General features: G+C 38.7%; 1 protein-coding gene across 2 annotated transcripts in view; it reads left to right on the top strand.

Moving 5' to 3' along the window:
* GADL1 (glutamate decarboxylase like 1) overlaps window positions 1-19,251 on the top strand; it is a 117,236-nt gene that overhangs the window by 45,886 nt on the left and 52,099 nt on the right. For both annotated transcript variants that reach the window (XM_054273411.1, XM_054273410.1), the window contains 8 exons: window positions 2,376-2,545; window positions 3,348-3,474; window positions 5,107-5,197; window positions 5,805-5,911; window positions 7,365-7,480; window positions 14,117-14,196; window positions 14,310-14,364; window positions 17,679-17,795. In XM_054273411.1, the coding sequence (XP_054129386.1) occupies window positions 2,396-2,545; window positions 3,348-3,474; window positions 5,107-5,197; window positions 5,805-5,911; window positions 7,365-7,480; window positions 14,117-14,196; window positions 14,310-14,364; window positions 17,679-17,795 (843 nt within the window). In that variant the 5' untranslated portion in view covers window positions 2,376-2,395. The remainder of the gene's footprint in view (window positions 1-2,375; window positions 2,546-3,347; window positions 3,475-5,106; window positions 5,198-5,804; window positions 5,912-7,364; window positions 7,481-14,116; window positions 14,197-14,309; window positions 14,365-17,678; window positions 17,796-19,251) is intronic.

Here is a 19,251-nt window from a genome sequence, read left to right as displayed (position 1 = left end):
CCGCTGTTGCAGAATTCCTGTAAAAAGATCATTGTAAAGCCATGGAAATATTAGTATCTTATCTCTGTGCAAAAGTGACAGGAATAGCGAGTTACCAAAAGAAATCTTTTTCACAACTCTGCTTCTAGCAGAGAGTTTATGGCGAACAAAAAAACCCCAAACCAATCCACCAAACAACAACAATAATACCCCAAATCAACAAAAAAAAGGAGTTAAAGAATTAGTGAGTTCTCTTGCTCTGCCATCAATTCTGCTTGTAACCAAAGGAAGTATCAATATCTGTGCTCTGCAATAGATATTAATCTCCCACGGAGTTCTTTTTTAGATCTTGTCCTGTTTTTATAGAAACAAAACACCTTTGGCATACATAGAGATCATAGACTCTCCAGGTGATGTTAAGGTTGAAATTCTTTTTTGTATTTATGTTAAAGTCTGAATAGTAGTTATGGCAGCTATTTATGCATCAAATAACTAAATCTCAACACAAAATTAGTCTCTGTTCTCTCTGCCCAAAGCCCTGACACCTTCAATTTCCTGGTAATACCCAGGGTTTTAAATCTTATAAAGTTGACCTACTAGCTTGTGTTTCCAGAGATAAGCATCTAAGACTTTTTCAAAGCTGCAGTTTCTTTACAGTGCCTCTGCTGTGGTGTGCTGGAGAGCATGATGAGAACTGACGTTTTTGATGTCTGTGATTTTCCCTCTTTGCCTGTTGAAGATTTAATACTGTTTGCCTGCTTGCTCTCCATCTGTCCAGTAGGAACATTTATGCCTTTCCTATAATAATGGGCTGAAGGCTACTCTGTTCAGAAAAATTTAGTATGCTGCCCATTTGGATTAAAAATAGAAGTAATTTCAGAAAGGCGAGGGGAGGGGGTGTGTTTGTTGGCAGCATTATGAGAAGTGTGAGGTCCCATCTCATGTTAGAATTTTGTCTTGTTTGTCATATCTCCCCTGATAAGTCAAAGTGAACTGAATAGCTTCTCTGAGTCACCAGAAAATAAAAGCTCGTGGGATTATCAGGGTTTCTTTCAATCAATGGACCTTGAAGTGATGTACATTTCTAAGCATCACTGTTGTTCTTCTAAGTCCTCCTGTGCATGAGGAGCTGTAATTATGATAAGCATGATGAATGTGTCAGACTGCAGTGCCTGGCAGTCCTCTGGAAATTCAGTTGTTTAGACCTGTGAAAGAGCCAGCTGTCTTCTCTGCTTTGCAAGTGGAGCAAAAAGTAAAGCGATAAGATAAAGCTGTTTTGGGCACAGAACATACACTCATTTCTCCATACACCCCAGCCTTGCCCCATCCTCGCTGTAAATGAAGACAACCCATGGTGGCAGTGCTGCCCGGCTCCATAGACCTCAGCTATTCTAAAGCAGGATCAGTGAACAGATACTGCCTGTAACACAGATAATTTGGTTACAGTAGTTACCGCTTCTCCTTTCAGCGCGATACTGTTTCAAATATCTATTCCCTCCATATCTCCAAATGTCTCAATTTCATCTTCATCCTCATTCTGGTGAAAAACAGAGTCCTGATCTTGCCATACGAAATCAATACATGAAAGAGATACGTAGTTGCCACTGTTGGCCAGTGTCTCACAAGCACCTTGGATGAGCTCTCCGGGGTAATGCAAAGGTGGAAGTAAAAATGTGTTAATGGAGGAGAGTATGTCTCCTGGGTAAAGGTGAGGGAGGGGAAAGAGATCATCACTGGAGAAAGGAATAAACAAAATAAACAAGATCATCTGCCCAGCAGATTATTGTAATTATTGAGTGAGGGCACTTAATGGGATAGGGGCAGAAAGAAGTACAGGTATGTGGCATTGAAAGGGTTTTTTTCCAGGGAGTGTGGGTCAGTGAAGCACTCTGCAAAGAATGCAGAAGACTCTGAGCAAGGGTACTGGCTGATGGGAAGGAGCAGCATAAAGATACAGGACACAAAGTTGAAAGTTATTTCATGAAAAATTGGGGGCAGAGGGATGGCTTGTGGAGGGAAACATTTTCAATTAAGAAAAATGCCCGTTATCTTTCTCTGTATTTCTATTTGTACAGCTGTAACATGTTCTAAGCCAGAACTGTATTTTCCTCTGTGTTTGGAAAGTCCCTTGCATGCTTTTGTATGTTAGAGAAAGCAGTAGGTACAATACAAGTAGACTGTTATTGCCTGCAGAATAACAGTCTATGTTTGAAGTAATCTGTTTGGGTTTTTTTGTCTGTAAAGATTCTTCCACCAAAATCTGGGATTTTTGTATGGATAAAAAGTCCATGTGAGGCTTTTCTTAAGTTGACTAAATCTCCAGCAGGGAAAGAATATTTTTTTTTCGTTTATTATTTATTTATCCTTGCTTTAATTATGAGTTATTTCTCTTACAGTTGGTGTTTGCAAGCAGGAGATGCTCCAGAAGAAGAATGCTGTTTTGGTGGATGGGGTCATCCTAAATGGTCCAATAATGGACTCAAAAGCAGGAGAGAAGTTTGTGGAAGAGGCGTGTAAGATTATAATGGAAGAAGTTGTCCAGAAAGCGGATGATGTAACAGAAAAGGTAAAGCCATAGAGTGTTGTTGAGACTTTGTAGTGAAGGTAATGAACAATAAATCTTTTTTTTATAAGCTCTATTTTATTGCACTCTAAGTAGCCTCAAAATCGTTTCTAGTCTGTGCTTGGCTCCAAAATAAAATATAGCCTTACAAATTAATAAGGAATATATTATAAAACCTTCCAATAACATAAATTAGCATACATATCTGCCAGAAAATGATTTTTTTTTTTAATCTCAGAATGCAAAGGTCATTTTCTTTGAGATCACAAATGGCTGTAGTGTTTTTCATGTTTGGAGTGGGATTGAGTTATTTGTTTTCTCCTCAGAGGCACAGGGTTGGAGAAGGAGAAAAGTGGGTGTGGTACTACCGTGAAAGGACAGTGTTATAAGATTGCTGTGGGTTCCGCAGAACCTGCTTAAGAGGCTGTATGGGAAGAGGTCCTGCAAATAAACTGTGCTTGCCTTTGGGCATGCACTGCTTGCTCCCACCCCTTGGCAGAGCAGCATCTGAAATGCTGTGATTACAAATCCTTAGCTAGCAGCAGAATTTGAGCTGCAGGCTTCTTTCTTTTCTGCCTTTCAGCATTTCCCACTCTAGTGTTTATGCTTGAGTGTTGCCTGAGACATGATAAAACCAACATCCCGTGAGACCAGCTTACTGGATCTATTTTCTGGTGGCACGCTGCCCTGCCATGGAAAGTTTTGTGAAAGCAGGGCTGAATGCGGTGATTACTTTGTACTCTATAACCTCTTGCTCCTGGCTAAGCTGTTCACTGATGGTGTCTGCCCTGCTCCCCATCACTAGGTCTGTGAGTGGCAAGCCCCCGAGAAGCTTAAGCAGATTCTTGACCTGGAGATGAGGGACACTGGAGAATGTCATCAGAAGATCCTGCAGCTCTGCCGTGATGTTATAAAATACAGCGTCAAAACCAGTAGGAATGGGGTTTAAGCACTGTTGCTCTGCATGCTAACTTAGAAGGGATAATCTTTACAAACCTCTGTCACCTTTTAGGGAACTGGGAATGTGAGTGTTTCCCTTCTGCCTATACAAGTGTGCAAACAGTTCCTTTACTGAATTCTGGTCACCATAGGCTTGACTAATGTATGTCATAATGGCAAACTAATCAAAAGTAATTATGTCCTTTGCATTAGTAGTAGATTCTGTCATTTTGAAGTCTTGGGAAAGTCACCTAGACAAATGATATAACAATCTAGCAAAACAGGCAGGAGAAGGACCTTTTGGTGTGATTTCCTGCCGAGTGATTGCCCTCATATGTTCTTAGTGATGATGACCCTTCATTTATTATTGTTCTATTTGAGCAATAGTCTTGCAGGTTGTTAATTTGCTGATAGGCAGTAATTCCTTTTCCAGACACCATGAGAGCAGAGCCTGCAGTGTTTCAGAGACAGTACACCACAGCTCTGCAGGATTAGTTCTCTATAGCTAACCTTTCTGCAGCGTGTGCAGGGTAATTCAATCTTGGTGAAAAGGGATGAACAACATCTGTTCAGGAAATGGCACTGTGAATCTGTAGCTCAGGATTTCAGATGTTGTACGGCTTAGGCTGTATTTTGTTAAGTAAGAAAGACATTTGATATAGTTTGTTGTGCATTTCTGGGCTGCATTCCCTGCTACAATCTCTGTTGCTGCAGAGTAAAACTGTAAAATAATTTTGAGAGGGAGCTTATGGTTTGAAAACCACATCAGAGTTGTGATACTGATCTGCAGGGGTAGTGTACTAATAATATGCAGATATAATTACTGAAGTAGTGGAAGACATTCTGTTTATATTACTTTTGCAAATTGCCTTTAGATTATAATATGTCACCTTAGAAAGGATGTGGTATATAAAAATATGCTGTGCAAATAGTCTTTAATTTGAGTATAGACATTTATTGAAGCCCTAGCTATAATATAAATGGAGCCATACTGTTTACCTAGTTTTGCATGTAAAAATGCTGTGTGCTGTGGATTAAAATTTAGGTAGTGACCCCACTGTTGAACAGAGTTGTTTTTACAGTCAGCAATAGCATAGAATTTTGTCAAAATTACTTATATCTCAGTGTTTAAAGGAGGGTAAATAAATTCTCTTCTCATTCATTTTAAGTGTGCAGCAAAATGTTCCAAGCTGTTAGACTGCCTCTCTCTCTTTCTGTGTTGAAACTCTGGTGGGAGAAAAGGCACAGCTGCTTGGGGTCCTGTATTCTATGGCTTAGCAAAATTTGGCTGAGCATCGACTGTGGCCTCTCAAAACCACTGTTTAAAGGCACTATGTATACTCAATTGTCAATCCCTTTTATTTTTGCTTTATAAAACTTGTGAACAACTCACAATTATTCTGTGCACCACTTGCATTTCTCAAGACATGTTTTGAAGCTTGAAAGTGCTTATTAAATTTACTTTCAAAGGAATGTCTAACTATAGGAAAGGACAGCAAATCCAGAGAATACTGGGAGAATGGAGTCAGTTGTGGTTTGCAATGGCCAGCATTCAGCTGAGGGGGAGTGTGATGTATTCCCTTTTCTGGTATATCCTGTCACTTGCTTTTCATCTGTTTTTGCAGATCACCCGAGATTTTTCAATCAGCTGTATGCAGGAATAGATTATTACTCTTTAGTGGCTCGTTTCATTACAGAAGCACTGAACCCCAGTGTGTAAGTGTGGTTCTTTGTCCTCTTGATGATGAATTAGTATGCTTTTTGAAATAACAGCTTTTTTGCTTCCTTGCTTCTGATTTCTGTTTTCAGTGTTACAGAAGAGGCAGGAATTGTGCAAGACTTTGGGAGAGGAAACCCTCTGATTTAGATTGGCTGAAGTTGGGGTTTATGAGGAGAGAGTTTTTTTCAAAGTTAATAAACCTAGAGTTTTACCTCACATAGTACATAAAAATAAATTAATCAGACTTAACTTAGTTGTTCATTCCTTTGAGGCATTCTGCACACAGTTGACTGCAAATGGTTACCTATCTACTGTTAACTTGCAAATGTAAAGCTGAAATTTAAGCATGTGACCTATATTAATAGAAAACTCTGGTGTATTACTTTTAGAGTGGAAGTGTCAATGAGATGCTGCCAGAAACGAAGGAATTGCTCTATTGTATCAGGTCCATAATGTTTTTAGTTTAGAGTCCTACTGCTGGTGGTGATCAGCTGCTGATAGATTAGAGAAAGGTGCAAGAAGCCTTTATCTAGTCTTAGCAATGCTCTGTGCCATGAGTTATGTAGTTTTAATACCTGTTATCATGCTGTTATTTCTCTTTAGATACACATATGAAGTATCCCCTGTGTTTCTGTTGGTGGAAGAAGCAGTCATCAAGAAAATGATTGAATTCATAGGCTGGGAAGAAGGGGATGGTATATTTAATCCAGGTAGGAACAGTTCAGACCTCAAGCTGCCTATAAACTGCCTAATACCATTAATTCTATAAACATTTGAGTCATACAAATTGCACATTTGAAAATGCATGCAAAAGTGTAGTGATAGACAAAACTATTTTATTTTTATTTCTAGGCTTATCTTATGTGTTTCTGGTAATAATTTGTCAATTTTGACCAGTGAAAGAATGAAAACACTTCTATATTAAACATAATTATATGGAATTACTTGAAATTAATTGTTTGTAGTTGATGCCCTTCCTGACCTTATTAACAATACCAACAGCCTCATGGGAAGAAGTCAACTGAGCTGACAGACAGGGTCCTGATTTATGTGCTAGATGCCAATCCATGGTGCCTGAGGGCATAGATCTTTGTATCCTGCTTATGAACTGTGGGAGCAAGAATTTACACGTTTTTAACTCCTTTGAATTTTTATAATTTTATTAAATATTATGATAAGGCAGGCCAAACAGATACTTCTTAAGCTGCTTGATAAACCATATGTTTCAAATGTTCTGTAAGCCCACGACACTGAAATAATGAAGCATAATGGTGATATTTCACAGATTATTCAGGTAACAAATAATTGGGATAGTTGTGAAGGTTTTAGATATATTTTGGGGTGAGAAGAGAAATTAAATGAGTACGTGAGTTTAAACTCCCTCTCCCAAACCGAAAGAAAGTCAGTAATTCTAGCCTACACATGAGTAGTAGAAAAATAAACAAGATAAAAATCCCTATTTTTTAATATATTACTGGTACGGATTTCTTTTTCACATCAAATTGGATGTGTATTTTTGGTAGAAGCCTTGCTTTTACAGAAGAATTTCTGGCTTAATACTTAGTGATCTACTGAGAGAAGATAAATTAATTGCCCTTGTTTTGGTTCTAGTTTTATGTAAGGGTTTTTCTTACTGCTTTGGTTTTGTTCTTCTAGGTGAATAAAACCTGTCCCGAGTGAATAAAACTTGTCCAGATCTTACCTTGCAGATCTTTCAGTTCCCACTCACTGTGTTTATTTTTGAGTTGGTTTTTTTTTTTCCAAAGATCTTTTTTCTCCCTTGGTCCTCTGAGGCCTGGTTGCCCAAGAGATCTCCAAGGCTCTGAGCTTGGTGCAGGCAGCTGAGCTTGTTCTGCTGCAGTGTAGAGGGGAAGGTGCTGTGCCAGGGTTTTCTCTGTTGGGAAGGACTGCTTGGGCACAGCTCTTACTCCACAAAGAGGAAAATATCCCCAAAGAGCATCCAAACAGGCTCTGCTTCCATGCCTACTGCAGAGCCCTGGGTTCATTTTATGGATGTAGCCTTCAGGGAAGGAAATAAACTTTGATGGATGCATCACTAGGATGCCTGTGGGGTTTATTTTTCCCTTAATAGGTCAAGCTCTCAGATGCAGGAAAGGTACTCATACTGTGGCTAATACAATATTTGTATGTCTCTTTTTGCAGGTGGCTCTATTTCTAATATGTATGCTATGAACTTAGCAAGGTACAGATTTTGCCCTGAGATAAAGGAGAAAGGGCTCTCAGGTCTGCCAAGACTAGTTCTGTTCGCTTCAGAAGAGGTAAAATGAAAACAAAGAAAAGCTTTTTGAACTTTATTTTTTCAGTAGCTGCAAAATGATATCATTTGCATATCTGATGGGGCACTGGGAGAAAAATTCTGACATCAGCGTATGATGTGGAATATTGGAGCCAAGTGGAGAAGTCTGATGGTAAATTTCCCTGCAGAAGCTTTCTTGCTTTCAGAAAACAAACACAGATGTTGCTGCTTTGAAAACTGCTGATACAAGAACAGGTTGTACATGGGGCAAACCTGAAGCAGAATGCATGTGCTGTAATGTGGAGGTCTGCAGCATTTGATTTCCCACAGCACAAAGTCTAGCAGGAACTGTAGGTGGGTTTTGGATGTCAAAGGTTCTTTTCTGCATGTTTAATTTGTACTAAACTCAGTACTTGTGGGCCTGTGAGATGGCTCTCTTCAGCTCCCATTTTGCCCCATGTCTGAATATACAGATTGGATGTGGTACAGAGTCAAACCCACCATATGCCTCTCAGAAAAAAAATTCTGGACCTTTAGACATTTTTTTCTTTAAATAATTGAAAATACCTGGCCAGTTTTTAAAGTTTTTGAATAATATCAATCCAAAATGCCTGTGGGAAATTGAGTTACATTCATACATTTATTCTGAAGGTAGATTTTGGAGCCTTTTTTCTCTTCCCTGTCCCTTCAGTTTTGAGAGCTTATAATTTGATTAGTGTAGAATTGTTATTAATTCTGACTCTACTATATAAAAGTCGCAGTGGAATATGCGACTTACTTATCCTAGTAAGTCCATATTTTCTAATGCACAGAACCTTGTTGTATTAGAAAATATGGACTTACTAGGATAATTTTAGCTCAGACATTTATGCTCCAAACAGTTTGCAGTGTAACTAGATGACAGGCTTATTTTGAAGAAGCCTGAGGGATGAAAGCATTGTGTAAGTTTTCCAAGATAACATGTCTTTTGGAACTGAGCCCACATATTCTAAGTAAATGTGGTTTGTTAGTTTTTTCCCCCCCCAAAAATATTTTTTCTTGTTTGCTTTCTTTTCTTTTTCTGAAAAGTGTGTGTATGGAAATACATGCCAGTTCATACTTAATCCCTCATGTTACATCTTCAAAACGGTTAAGTAGGATAAAATGAGTTTGAAGCAAGTTCCATAAATGCTTTTGAAGTAAAGCCCATGAAACTTTCATCATGAAGTAACATTTTATTTCATTGCATGGTTTCACTACAACATATTTTCTTACTCTGAAATAAGCAAACATGTAAATTCATGTCAAAAGAAATTTTAATTGTCTGCCAGAATAAATTTATTTTTATGTTTCTGCTTCACCAGGAAGACCAAAACCATAAAACATAAACTTGACCAGGAAAAATAAATTGTTAAATTATTTGTAAGGCCATGCTTTTGATCTCTAATACTTTGTTTGCTTCAAACAACTATGTAGTCTTTAGTACTCAATAATCATTTACTGTAAAACTGATGCTTTTAATAGGTAGTGTGACCATTTTCTAAGATCACTAGTGTTTATTCAGTGTTATGAGGGAGGAAACGAGCATATTCATTTATAATTGTTTTAGATCCACCTCTACTGAGTCCAAGCTAGATGACTTTTTGGAAATTTTTATTCTGATATGCCATGTTGAGAATATATGTAATCAGTAGCCCACACTTGAGACAAGTGTGGAAGCACTGGTGTCATGCAATCCTAGTTCTTTTATTATTGTTTTTATTTTGAGTCTTATTTAACATTTTGCACCTTTGAATCACAGAACCAAGGAATCATTTAGGTTGGGCAAGACCTCTAAGATTATCAGGTTCAACCTTTGGCTGACCACCACCTTGTCAACAAGACCATGGCACTAAATGCCACATATGGTTGTTTCTTGAACACCTCCAGGGATGGTGACTCCAGCACCTCCCTGGGCAAACTTCCAATGCTTAACCTTTCCTGTGATGAAATTCTTATTGACCAGCTTGAAACTCCCCTGGTACAACTTGAGGCTGTGTCCTATCAGGCTCCATAAGAGCCTGACTCCCCCCAGGCTACACTCTCCTTTTAGGCAGTTTTAGAGAGCAATAAGGTCGGTCACCTCTGTTCAGGCTTTTCCCAGGATAAGCACCCCCAGCTCCCTCACCCACTCCTCACAGGGCTCACTGTCTAGATCCTCCACCAGCTCTGTTGCCTTCCTCTGGACATGCTCCAGTCCCTCAGTGTCTTTCTTGTAGTGAAGGGCCCAAAACTGAGCACAGGATTTGAGGTGCAGCCTCACCAGTGCTGAGCACAGGGGGACAATCACTGCCCTGGCCCTGCTGGCCACACCATTGCTGATACAGGCCAGGATGCCATTGGCCTTCTTGGCTGCTTTAGCACACACTGGCTTGTGTTCACCTGGATGTCAACCAGCACCCCCAGGTCCTTGTCCACTGGGCCCCTTTCCAGCAATTCGTTCCCATGCCTGTAGTGCTGCCTGGGGCTGTTGTAACCCAAGTGCAGGACTGGGCACTTTGACTTGTTGGGTGTCACACCCTTGGCATTGCCCATCAATCCAGCTTGTTCAGATTCCTCTGCAAATCCTTCCTATTTTTCAACAGATCAATTTCCCACCCAGCTTGGTGTCATCTGTGAGCTGCCTGAGGGTACACTCAATCCCCTCATCCAAGCATCCTGCGTTTTTGTTGGATTTTTTGTTTGTTTTAACTGAAGAGGTTCCTGGAGAAGCAAATGTCAACCCTCCCAACAAAACAAACTTGGAAGAGTAAAACAAAACTTGGAGAAATTAACAACCTGAGTTTATCTTCATCAAGAATCAGGCATGAGCATTGGCATGGAGAAGCCATGAGGCTGTAATGAACAGAGTATTGATAAGGAGTCAAAAGACATGACTGTTCATTCAAGGCCCTTGTGCCATTTAAGGCCTTGGCTGAAATAAAATGATTTTTGCTTTGATTTGCTTAGTCTCTTAGTTTCAGTTTGGCACTTGTCAAGTTGAAAGAGTTGCCCTGTTGCAAAGCAGGGGAATGCACAGACTTTCAATGACTTATGTGATCTGGGGCTATGTATTTTTGTATGTTCTTGGATAATATAAAGATGTAAATTTAATGCATGGCCCACCCAAGGTCCTCACATATTCTGCTTGGCCTTCAGGAATAAAAAGGCTCCTTGTTCCTTTAAGCAAATGCTTAGATATTCAAAGCTGTGGTGATATGCAGTGAACACTGTTTATGCTGCTACTCTGTAATACTTTTTGCTGGCCCATAGCAGTGTGATTCCCCTTGAGACAGGAGCAGCAGAAGAGTAATTGTTATATCCCACTTTCTGGAGGCATGATTTGTGGGTCTGTAGGAGATAAATGCTGTTCTAGTTATAGATATCAGCCCACCTTTTTATTCCCTTTTGCTATCTGAGTCCCATCTAAACTTTATTCTGGCACAAGTATGTGCTACATTGATCTGAAAGGTAGAAATCTGATAAATTTGAGGCAAGTAGGGGTAGAGAGGATGTGTAAACAGTTGAAATGTACATGCTGATGTGAGCAGTTTTTTTAGATTAAATGAAACTAAATTCTTCCCCAGTGCAACTTGATCATGAAAGTAATAAAGCGAGAGAACACAACATTAACTTATCATGTTGTCCCCTGTTGAAATTATAACAGACAAAAAGGGGTAATAAGGTAATAAAACAATCTCATAATAAGGTAATTGCTTTATGCAATCATGTTTCTAGGAAACTTTTTAAAATCAAGAAAATACAAATTTGTCTTCTGTTTTAATGAGCAAAGCTAGAAAGTACCTTGTCTTTGCAAACATCATTAGGAGATGAAAACTATGTCTAGATATAGGTAAAATAGTACAGCAGCACATCTTAAATGCACCAATGTTCTGATTTGATCTTGTGCTCTGAGATGGTAATTTCTTACTAGAAAATGGCTACAGATTCAATAATTTGTCCAAACAAACTGTGAAAGACATGCCAAGAGTAACCTGAACTCACAGTATTTAAAACAATACTTTTAATCTGGATATTTCTTTCTCCTTTTTTTGGAAAGGGAACTATGAAAAGTGAATTAGTTGGTGCTCTTGTGACTGTAGCTACTAAATGCTCTTTGGTATATTTTTTCTTAAAATGATGCAATGCAGTTTAGCATAATGGCTTCTAAGAAGGGGGAAGAAATTCTTACATGTTTTCAATCAATATAACTGAAAGACCTCTTTTTTCACCAAAGAAAGCATATCCTAAGTCTATGTAGTATTATGGGTCTTGTTCTTTTTCTGTCCTAGTGAAAGACAGAATTTTCCAAGAAGTACAAAGGTTCTTCTGAAGGAAAAATAATTTCTCTTGCAGCCTATTTGTTTTTGTATTCCCTCTGTTCTTCCTTCTCTTTTCCTCAGCTTTTTGGTATAATCTCTCAGGTACTCAAGCCTCTTTTATCTTTCTTCCAGTATCTCATACCATTGTTTATGATAAAATATATATTTTGCCGATTGTCTGCTTACTAGTATTCTGAATTTGCAGGTCTTATTCAGTTTGGAAGGATCTGTTTATTCTTGGTGATTCATACCTTTCATTTGAAAGTAATGGCTAGAAATCAGTGATTTCTGGCAACTTGTATTTGAAGTGATTCACTCGTCAGTCAAAAACATCTCCAAACTTCTGCTGAACAACACACAGCCACTTACAATCATTATTACCTTTATTGAAGTAATGTAAGACTAATTATCCACCCATGTATGTTATTATTCTTGCAACAGTCTAAATGACTGAGCCCTAAAGGCCTTGTGGATGTGTCATGTTACAAATTAAGCTTTCTTAAAACTACTGAGTAGCATCATGTCATTCTATGCCTTTGTTTAAAAAGTGGGTGATGGTGGGGGAAACCTCTTTGTCATAAAGAAAAAGAGCCCTCTGAGATCATCCATCTCATCAAAATAAGCGTGACAGGCTTTAATATCCTTAATATATTCATGCCCACACATTAAAATGTTGTACATTTTTCTTAATTATGTTCTGCAGTAACTGCATTTGTGTGAACTCTCAGGAAGAAAATGGAATTAATTAACCACCTGGCTTCACCTCCTGTATGAAAAGCAGCAATTTCAGACATCTTTGTGTTTGCTGGAGTATGCTTCATTTTAACCCTTCAGTAATAATGTGTAAAAGAGACAATTTTATTTTTGTGAGGAGGGCAGTGATAATCCAAGGGTTGGATGGTCTTGGTTCTGAGAACTCTCTAGTCCTACGGGATGTGGTGAACCCTCAAAGGTGACTCCACTGCTATAAGTGGGTAGTTTTGATGTCTAAATACCTTTGGGTTAAGAAGGTTACTGTATCTTGAATTCCCAGGCTAATCTTGAAGACAAATTAAGCAGAGATCAGTGTGCTCTTGTTCTGGAATAAGCCAAAGTGCTCTTGTGCTGGAATAAGAGTATCCATAGCAGAGCAGGTCCTTATAAAGGTGAACGTTGGAAATATGGTTAGATAAACCATTACTATTTGTTGAAAAGAAAAAAGTTTGTAAAAAGTATATAGTGGTCTGTAGGCTTGAATAGAATTTTCACCTTAGTCATTTTACCACATTCTGATTAAATAAACACCCATTTCTAAAATCCTCTTTTGCACTCCACAGGCTTCATAGTCCGATGCCCTTTATTCAGTGCAGAGTGAGAAGTGGGCTGCATGTGTCTTTGTACTCATCCAGATATGTCTCTGTGATGAGACTTAGCTAAAATTCTTTGCTAAAATAGTAACTTAATTTTCTGAAAAATGCAGACTGGTCCACACTGGAACCTTACACAAAATCCACAGTAAATTATGAAGATGTGCTGAGTCCTGTCTAAGGTCTGCTTGCTTTCACAGTAGTTTCTAAGGTTCACAATCATATGAACTACACACCATCATGATTTCCAGATCCTTTTGCAGAATAGGATGTTGAAAGCCTTGCAAATCCCCATTTTACCACATCAGAAGCTTTAGTGGGTTGAGCTCCTTGATCCTGTGACCATGGGTTGCTGTTTTGAGGGCACAGGTCAGTTTAGCAGAGTATCCTGTCTCTGGCAGTGGCCATCAGCTGGGGATTAGAGAAAGCATACAGAATTGTTACAGACATAAAGTAGTAGAAGCTTCAAATACACATCCTAACTAAGGGTTCAGTTTCCAAGGAGTGGTGCTTTTGGACTTTCAGACCTAATTAATTGTTTCCAGGCTCTTGAGTTAAACAGACTTTAGACCCTTCTCCTCAAGCATTTCCTAGCTCTTACACTCATTGATATTTTTGACTTAGTTCTATTAAAACATTTTGAAACAATTAATAATTCTTCTCTGATGACACTTCAAAGTTTCTACTTTTCATTCTAATGCAGAATGAGCTCTAAGAAAAATTGTATGAAGTAGAGCTTCCCATTTTTTTCTTAACCCTGCATTTCAAACATGGTGCACAACTTTTTTCTCTTATTTTCTCCAGTTTTCTGTGTGTATTAAGTACATTATGGGCTTTGTAATATGTACCTTATAATTTTGCTTTTTGTGTTACAGTATACTGTTGTCATGGCTGTTAGGTGCTTTTGTACTTGCCACTGTTCCCTATGTTAAGGAATTTGTTTCTCTTGTTTAATTGTGTGTGTACTTTTTTTTGTGCCTCTCTCTTTTACAGTGCCATTACTCCATGAAGAAGGCAGCCTCCTTCCTGGGAATTGGTACAGAGAATGTGTACTTCATCAAAACAGATGAAAGGTAAGAAAGCAAAAGCCATGACTGATCTCTGAGCCTTTGTAAAATGCAGTAGTGCTGTACGTAACTAACCTGTTTGAATGTAACTGAAAAAGTTTTAAATCTGTGTCCCTTAGAGGTAAGATGATACCTGAGGAACTGGAGAAACAAGTCCAGCGGGCCAGGAAAGAGGTGAGAGGGGGAGAGAGAGTGTGAAGGAGAGAGGAGTGTGTGCAGACTGTGTGCTTGTGTCTGAGTGAAAGGAAGGAAAACTAAGAGTGACCAAAATCTTAAAAGTAGGGCAGTTAATGTAACAATGTCTTTCTTACAGGTGCAATCTGTTTGCCACAAACTTGTGGAGCAAGCCAAGGCTTATGGGTTCTACACTCTTAGAAGGGAGGAAAATTCCACAGGGTGTTTACTGCTAATGAAAGTCCTGAGTACAATGCTGCTCTGAAGTATTTAGCACATTTCTTATAGGATTTCCTTTGCCCTTGATCCTTTTTTAAATGGATGCAGTATTTTTCCTAAAACGGTTTTTCAGTTAATTACAGCAGCTATTGCTCTATTGCCTCTGCAGTGAGCAGCAACTGTAACATGTGGCTTAGTCTCTAAAACTGTCTTATAAGCTTCAAATGCTAAATTCTGTCCTTTCTATTATTCTACTGAGAGTGCAGAGAAGTGCCTCTTTTCCCCTAGGGACTTTGCCAAGTAGGAAGTCAAAGGCAAGAATTTGGAATGGCACTGATATGTATTTGGACAACATTAACACACATTCCCACAATCTCTAAGGCAGTCCTTACCTATAGTCAACATAATTTATTTTAGAGAGCTTGAAGGATTGAATGTGACTTCCAAGAGGATCTTCTTTTGGTTTGGTTAGCTCACCCTATTTCTCACTTCCAGTTTGTGCATCAGAGCAGTAGAATTCAAAGCTCAGCTCTTAGTCCATGATGAGTGAATATAAAGCAGCTAGTGCAATGTTCATGGCATGGATGATACTTCCATGGAATTCTGTCTTGGGAAATCTGCCTTTGTGGCTGATAGAAAAGCCAAGGCAGCCCTGTCCTGTCCTACACTGTCATGGCCACAACAGATTACAGTAAGTTCTGATTTGGATACATTTTCTGCCAAAAAACCATCTCTTATTTTAGTTTCATGCTGATAGCATAGCTATTGGTACATGGGGGCCCTAATGACCTAGCAAACGCTCTTTTTTGCCCCTTTCTCTACTTTGCATTTTCTGAGAAAGACAACCTGTACTTTACTTATTTGAGCAAGCTGGGGGGGAAAAAGGGACTGAAATATAATAAAGTAATGGCAGGCAGGCTTGCAGGAGAATCATCTCTTTGCTTTTGCAAAAACAGAATTTTTTTTTGTTCTTGTAACAATACATGTAGTGGTCATTTGAAAGATATCACCTACCATTTGTGATTTTTTTGAAAAGGTCTACCTTAGTATGGTACCCCACAATTTAAAAACGAAATGCTTTGCTTGCAGGAAAACACGATTTCACTTGCATTTTAAAGGAAGTTACAGGTGTACTGGAAGGTTTTCATTTAATCAGAGCTTCAGTGTGTCTGTCCAGCTGTATCTGTTACAACTTTTACAGAGGATGCTTCAGTAAATTGCAGTAAATACTCGAATGACTCTAGACAACAGATTATGTATTTGCTGGTAATTGAAGCACAAAATGATCGCTGAATATGAAAGGCAAGAGTCTTCTCTTTTTAGAGAACTTAGGCAGGAAGACTAGATTAACTATATTGTCAAGAGTAATAAAAATGTAATTCCCTTCTTTGTGGGAAAAGTATAATGGTAGCAATTACTGGAATTTGTAGATATCTGAGACTTTCCCCTGTATGCAGTTGTGCTACCAATTGGCTGCTTGAGAGCCTTTGACTTTGATGTAGTTGTGGGACAAAATTGCTGGGAACACTAATAGAAAATAGATGCATTGGATACATCTTTGCCTCACTTGCAAGAGTTTTGTACTCAAGATTCAGGCTGATTTGCTGATTTGTAAGTTTGATTAACTATCGTGGTGGCTTGTACTCAGAATAAATGACCAAGAAGTGAATTAAAGGCTGGTAAGTCTTTGTGAATGTATGGGATTAATTTAAGTTCATTCCAATGTTACTTTTCACTGCTTTAGCCATTTGTAAAGAAAATCTAAAATACAAATAAATCATAATTACGTACCATTCTAACAGTCTTCTACACTGTAAAGAAGGATAAAACTGTCAGAGTGTAAATGTGATATAAGCCTGTCTCTGTAGATGCTTAAAGTGGCAACATTTAAAAAAAAAGAAAAAAAGAAATCATATTTCAGCTGGGTGAAGATACATGGAAGACTTGTATGGAGTTTGATTTTTCAGCTGATGTCTGATTTCACTAAGGCTCCATTGAGTTACACACTTACATCATCTGAGAGATCTAATTCACTGCCAATGAACTTGAGTGATCCCAGCTTGCACAATCCAATAACACCTTGAGAGCCTCTGCAGTAGGTGTGTTGTCATTCTGCAGGCAAGATGCTGAGCTGTGCAGAGCAGCTCTTTCAGCAGGCACTTCTCAGCAGTGAGACTGCAGCTCCTCAATTTCATGGAGCTGCTACAGACTCTCATGGACTGCTTTCATGGAGTTGCTGCAGTTTCTGCTCCTAAGCAGAGCCAACACGGATCTGCAAGGATCTGTGAGCCAGAATGCTGCCAGCTGAAGGGAAGCAAAGATGGATGGCTGTCAGTGGCTGTCTGAGACCCCAGCCTGACAAAAGCTTTCCTTATCCCACCTGACTGACCTGAACGCCATCTGAGATTTCCAGCAGTCTTCTCCTAACATTCAGTTACTGTCTTCAGCCCTTCTTCTTTCCCAGACAGGAGTGGGAGCAAGGGAATAGCACTGAGCTGCAGGTCAGGCGTGGGATCAGACAGCAGTGACTGTCCCTGTCACGCTGTGCACCAACGTGGCTGAAGGCAAATCACCTTCCCTAGCTGAAGTTTCCTCTTCACCAGGCAGAGAACAGGGGTCTTGTAGAGACAGTGCAGGTGGAAACCCTAAAGGGATGAGCCCTTTCCTTGCATGGGTAGTCTGCTGGCTGAGCTAATTGCTTTATTTTATCAGTCAGAATGACAGCATATATGGTAGTGAGATGTGAAAGACTGAGAATTGAAAATCAGTGTATAAAGAGAGATGTCATATATCCGGTATGTTTTGATTTTGACAAAACTAGCATATGTCAAAACAGTCTGAAGCTGCAGAAGTCTGCCCTGGGATGGTGTTAAGTAGAAATGGAAAATGCCTTTTCTTTTTTTAAATGAAAAAAAAAAAGAAAAAGAGATCCAGCACTATTAAATGCAGTACCTTCTGCTGGGAAACTAAAATGTGGATTGTCACATCTTTGTCCTACTTTCCTAGATCTTTTTATAGTTTAGCTCTGCAAGTATACAAGGAAGAGATGAACTGTGCAAATGATAACTTTTTTTTTGTTTTGAATCCTATTGCAGGGGTCAGCACCATTTCTTGTCTGTGCTACAGCAGGCACAACTGTGCTGGGAGCATTTGATCCTCTGGATAAAATTGCTGATATCTGTGAAAAGCATGGCCTCTGGCTTCATGTTGATGTGAGTTTGTATACTGCATGGTTTTGTTTAGCACTGCTTTTTTTATAATTGCTCTTTGACTGTTGATATTTCTTTTTTAGAAGTTGGGCTGTAATAACATTTCTTTTTCCTTACATAGGGACCAGAAATATGTTCTGATTTGACTCTGTTACATATGCTGCAAAACAGCAAATAACTTGGTTCTGACAAGCAGCCAAAGCCGTTTTGTTATTGTCAGGTTATATTTCAAAATTATTTTATAATCAATTTCTTCTTCTTGCTACCTCCTAAAAATGCTTCAAGAGTGATATACAAACATAAGTTTTGATTCTCCCCACATTCTGTTGGGGAATAGACACATTAGAATTATGTGTGAGGTTCATACAGGTTAAAATAAAGATCTGCTTTCTGACTCAACCAGTCATAAATTAGTCTGTTTCATATTTACAGATTTGAATTTCCTGTATATATCCTTACATTTTCCTAAATGTTTCAGAAATTTTTCTCTTTTAAAAAAATTCTTTGTAATTTTGGGCTGGGATGTTAAAATCCTTTAATTAATCTTTTTTGAATAATCACTGCCTTTTTATGACTTGAAAGAGTTAGCTGTAAATGTATTTTTCTAAAGATAGGCCATTTCATATTTTCTAAAATTGCATTCTCTTTATAATTGCAATGCCACAAATCCAGAATTATAGTTGGCTAGATTAAAAGTCATGGAGCAATAAGAGAATCTGGAGCAATATTTGTGGAGATTTCCAGACCTGCTCTAAATTTCTGAAATGTTTGGATAATGTTGAGTATCTAAAGAAGGATCACTGTAGACAGTGATGCATGTTTCAAATAAATGTCTCACAGACATTAATAAATAAAGTCACTGTATGTATGAGTCAAAAGAGTTTTCTTATATTTTTGGAGACAAAAATGCAGAATTTAGGCCTAATATTTAAAATGTCTGCCAAGCCTCCTCACGGCTGCGCACTGCTGGGAAGAACTCATGAGATTTTCAGCAGGAGAGCAACACTGCTGTTACACAACTCTCTTGTGTGTCTGTGTATGGCTGGTGGAGGGAGGGATGTGGTTGGAATCTCTGTTGGACCTTAGGTGAGTCAAACAGATGTGGCTGGAGCCATCTCCAGTGGCTGTAGGAGAACAATGAGCAGTCTCCCTGCAGCTGAACTCAAATATGGTGGGATGAGCCTGGGTCCTGTTCTGAACCTTAGGGAGTTGTTAGTCTTTTGAAAAGAACTAGCTTTATTCTTCTGATTTTGCCTCATGTTAAACTAAGGTAAAAATGTCCAGAAATATCTTTTTTTCTCTTTTGAAATGACTATAGTTGTCAGATATTGTTTCCCAGTAGAAGGACAAATGTCCAGTAATAAATTTGGTTTACAGTCTGGAATATCAGTTGTTCTTTTAAGATGTGATTTGTGTTGTGAGCCTCTCAGTGGTTCTCAGAAGTTTTGTCAGTATTTTC

The sequence above is a fragment of the Melozone crissalis genome, unplaced genomic scaffold (genome assembly GCF_028551555.1).
Source record: "Melozone crissalis strain CALT ecotype California unplaced genomic scaffold, PUWL_Pcris_2 ptg000016l_1, whole genome shotgun sequence".
NCBI classification, from domain to species: domain Eukaryota; kingdom Metazoa; phylum Chordata; class Aves; order Passeriformes; family Passerellidae; genus Melozone; species Melozone crissalis.
This window is presented reverse-complemented; position numbering and strand designations above follow the sequence as displayed.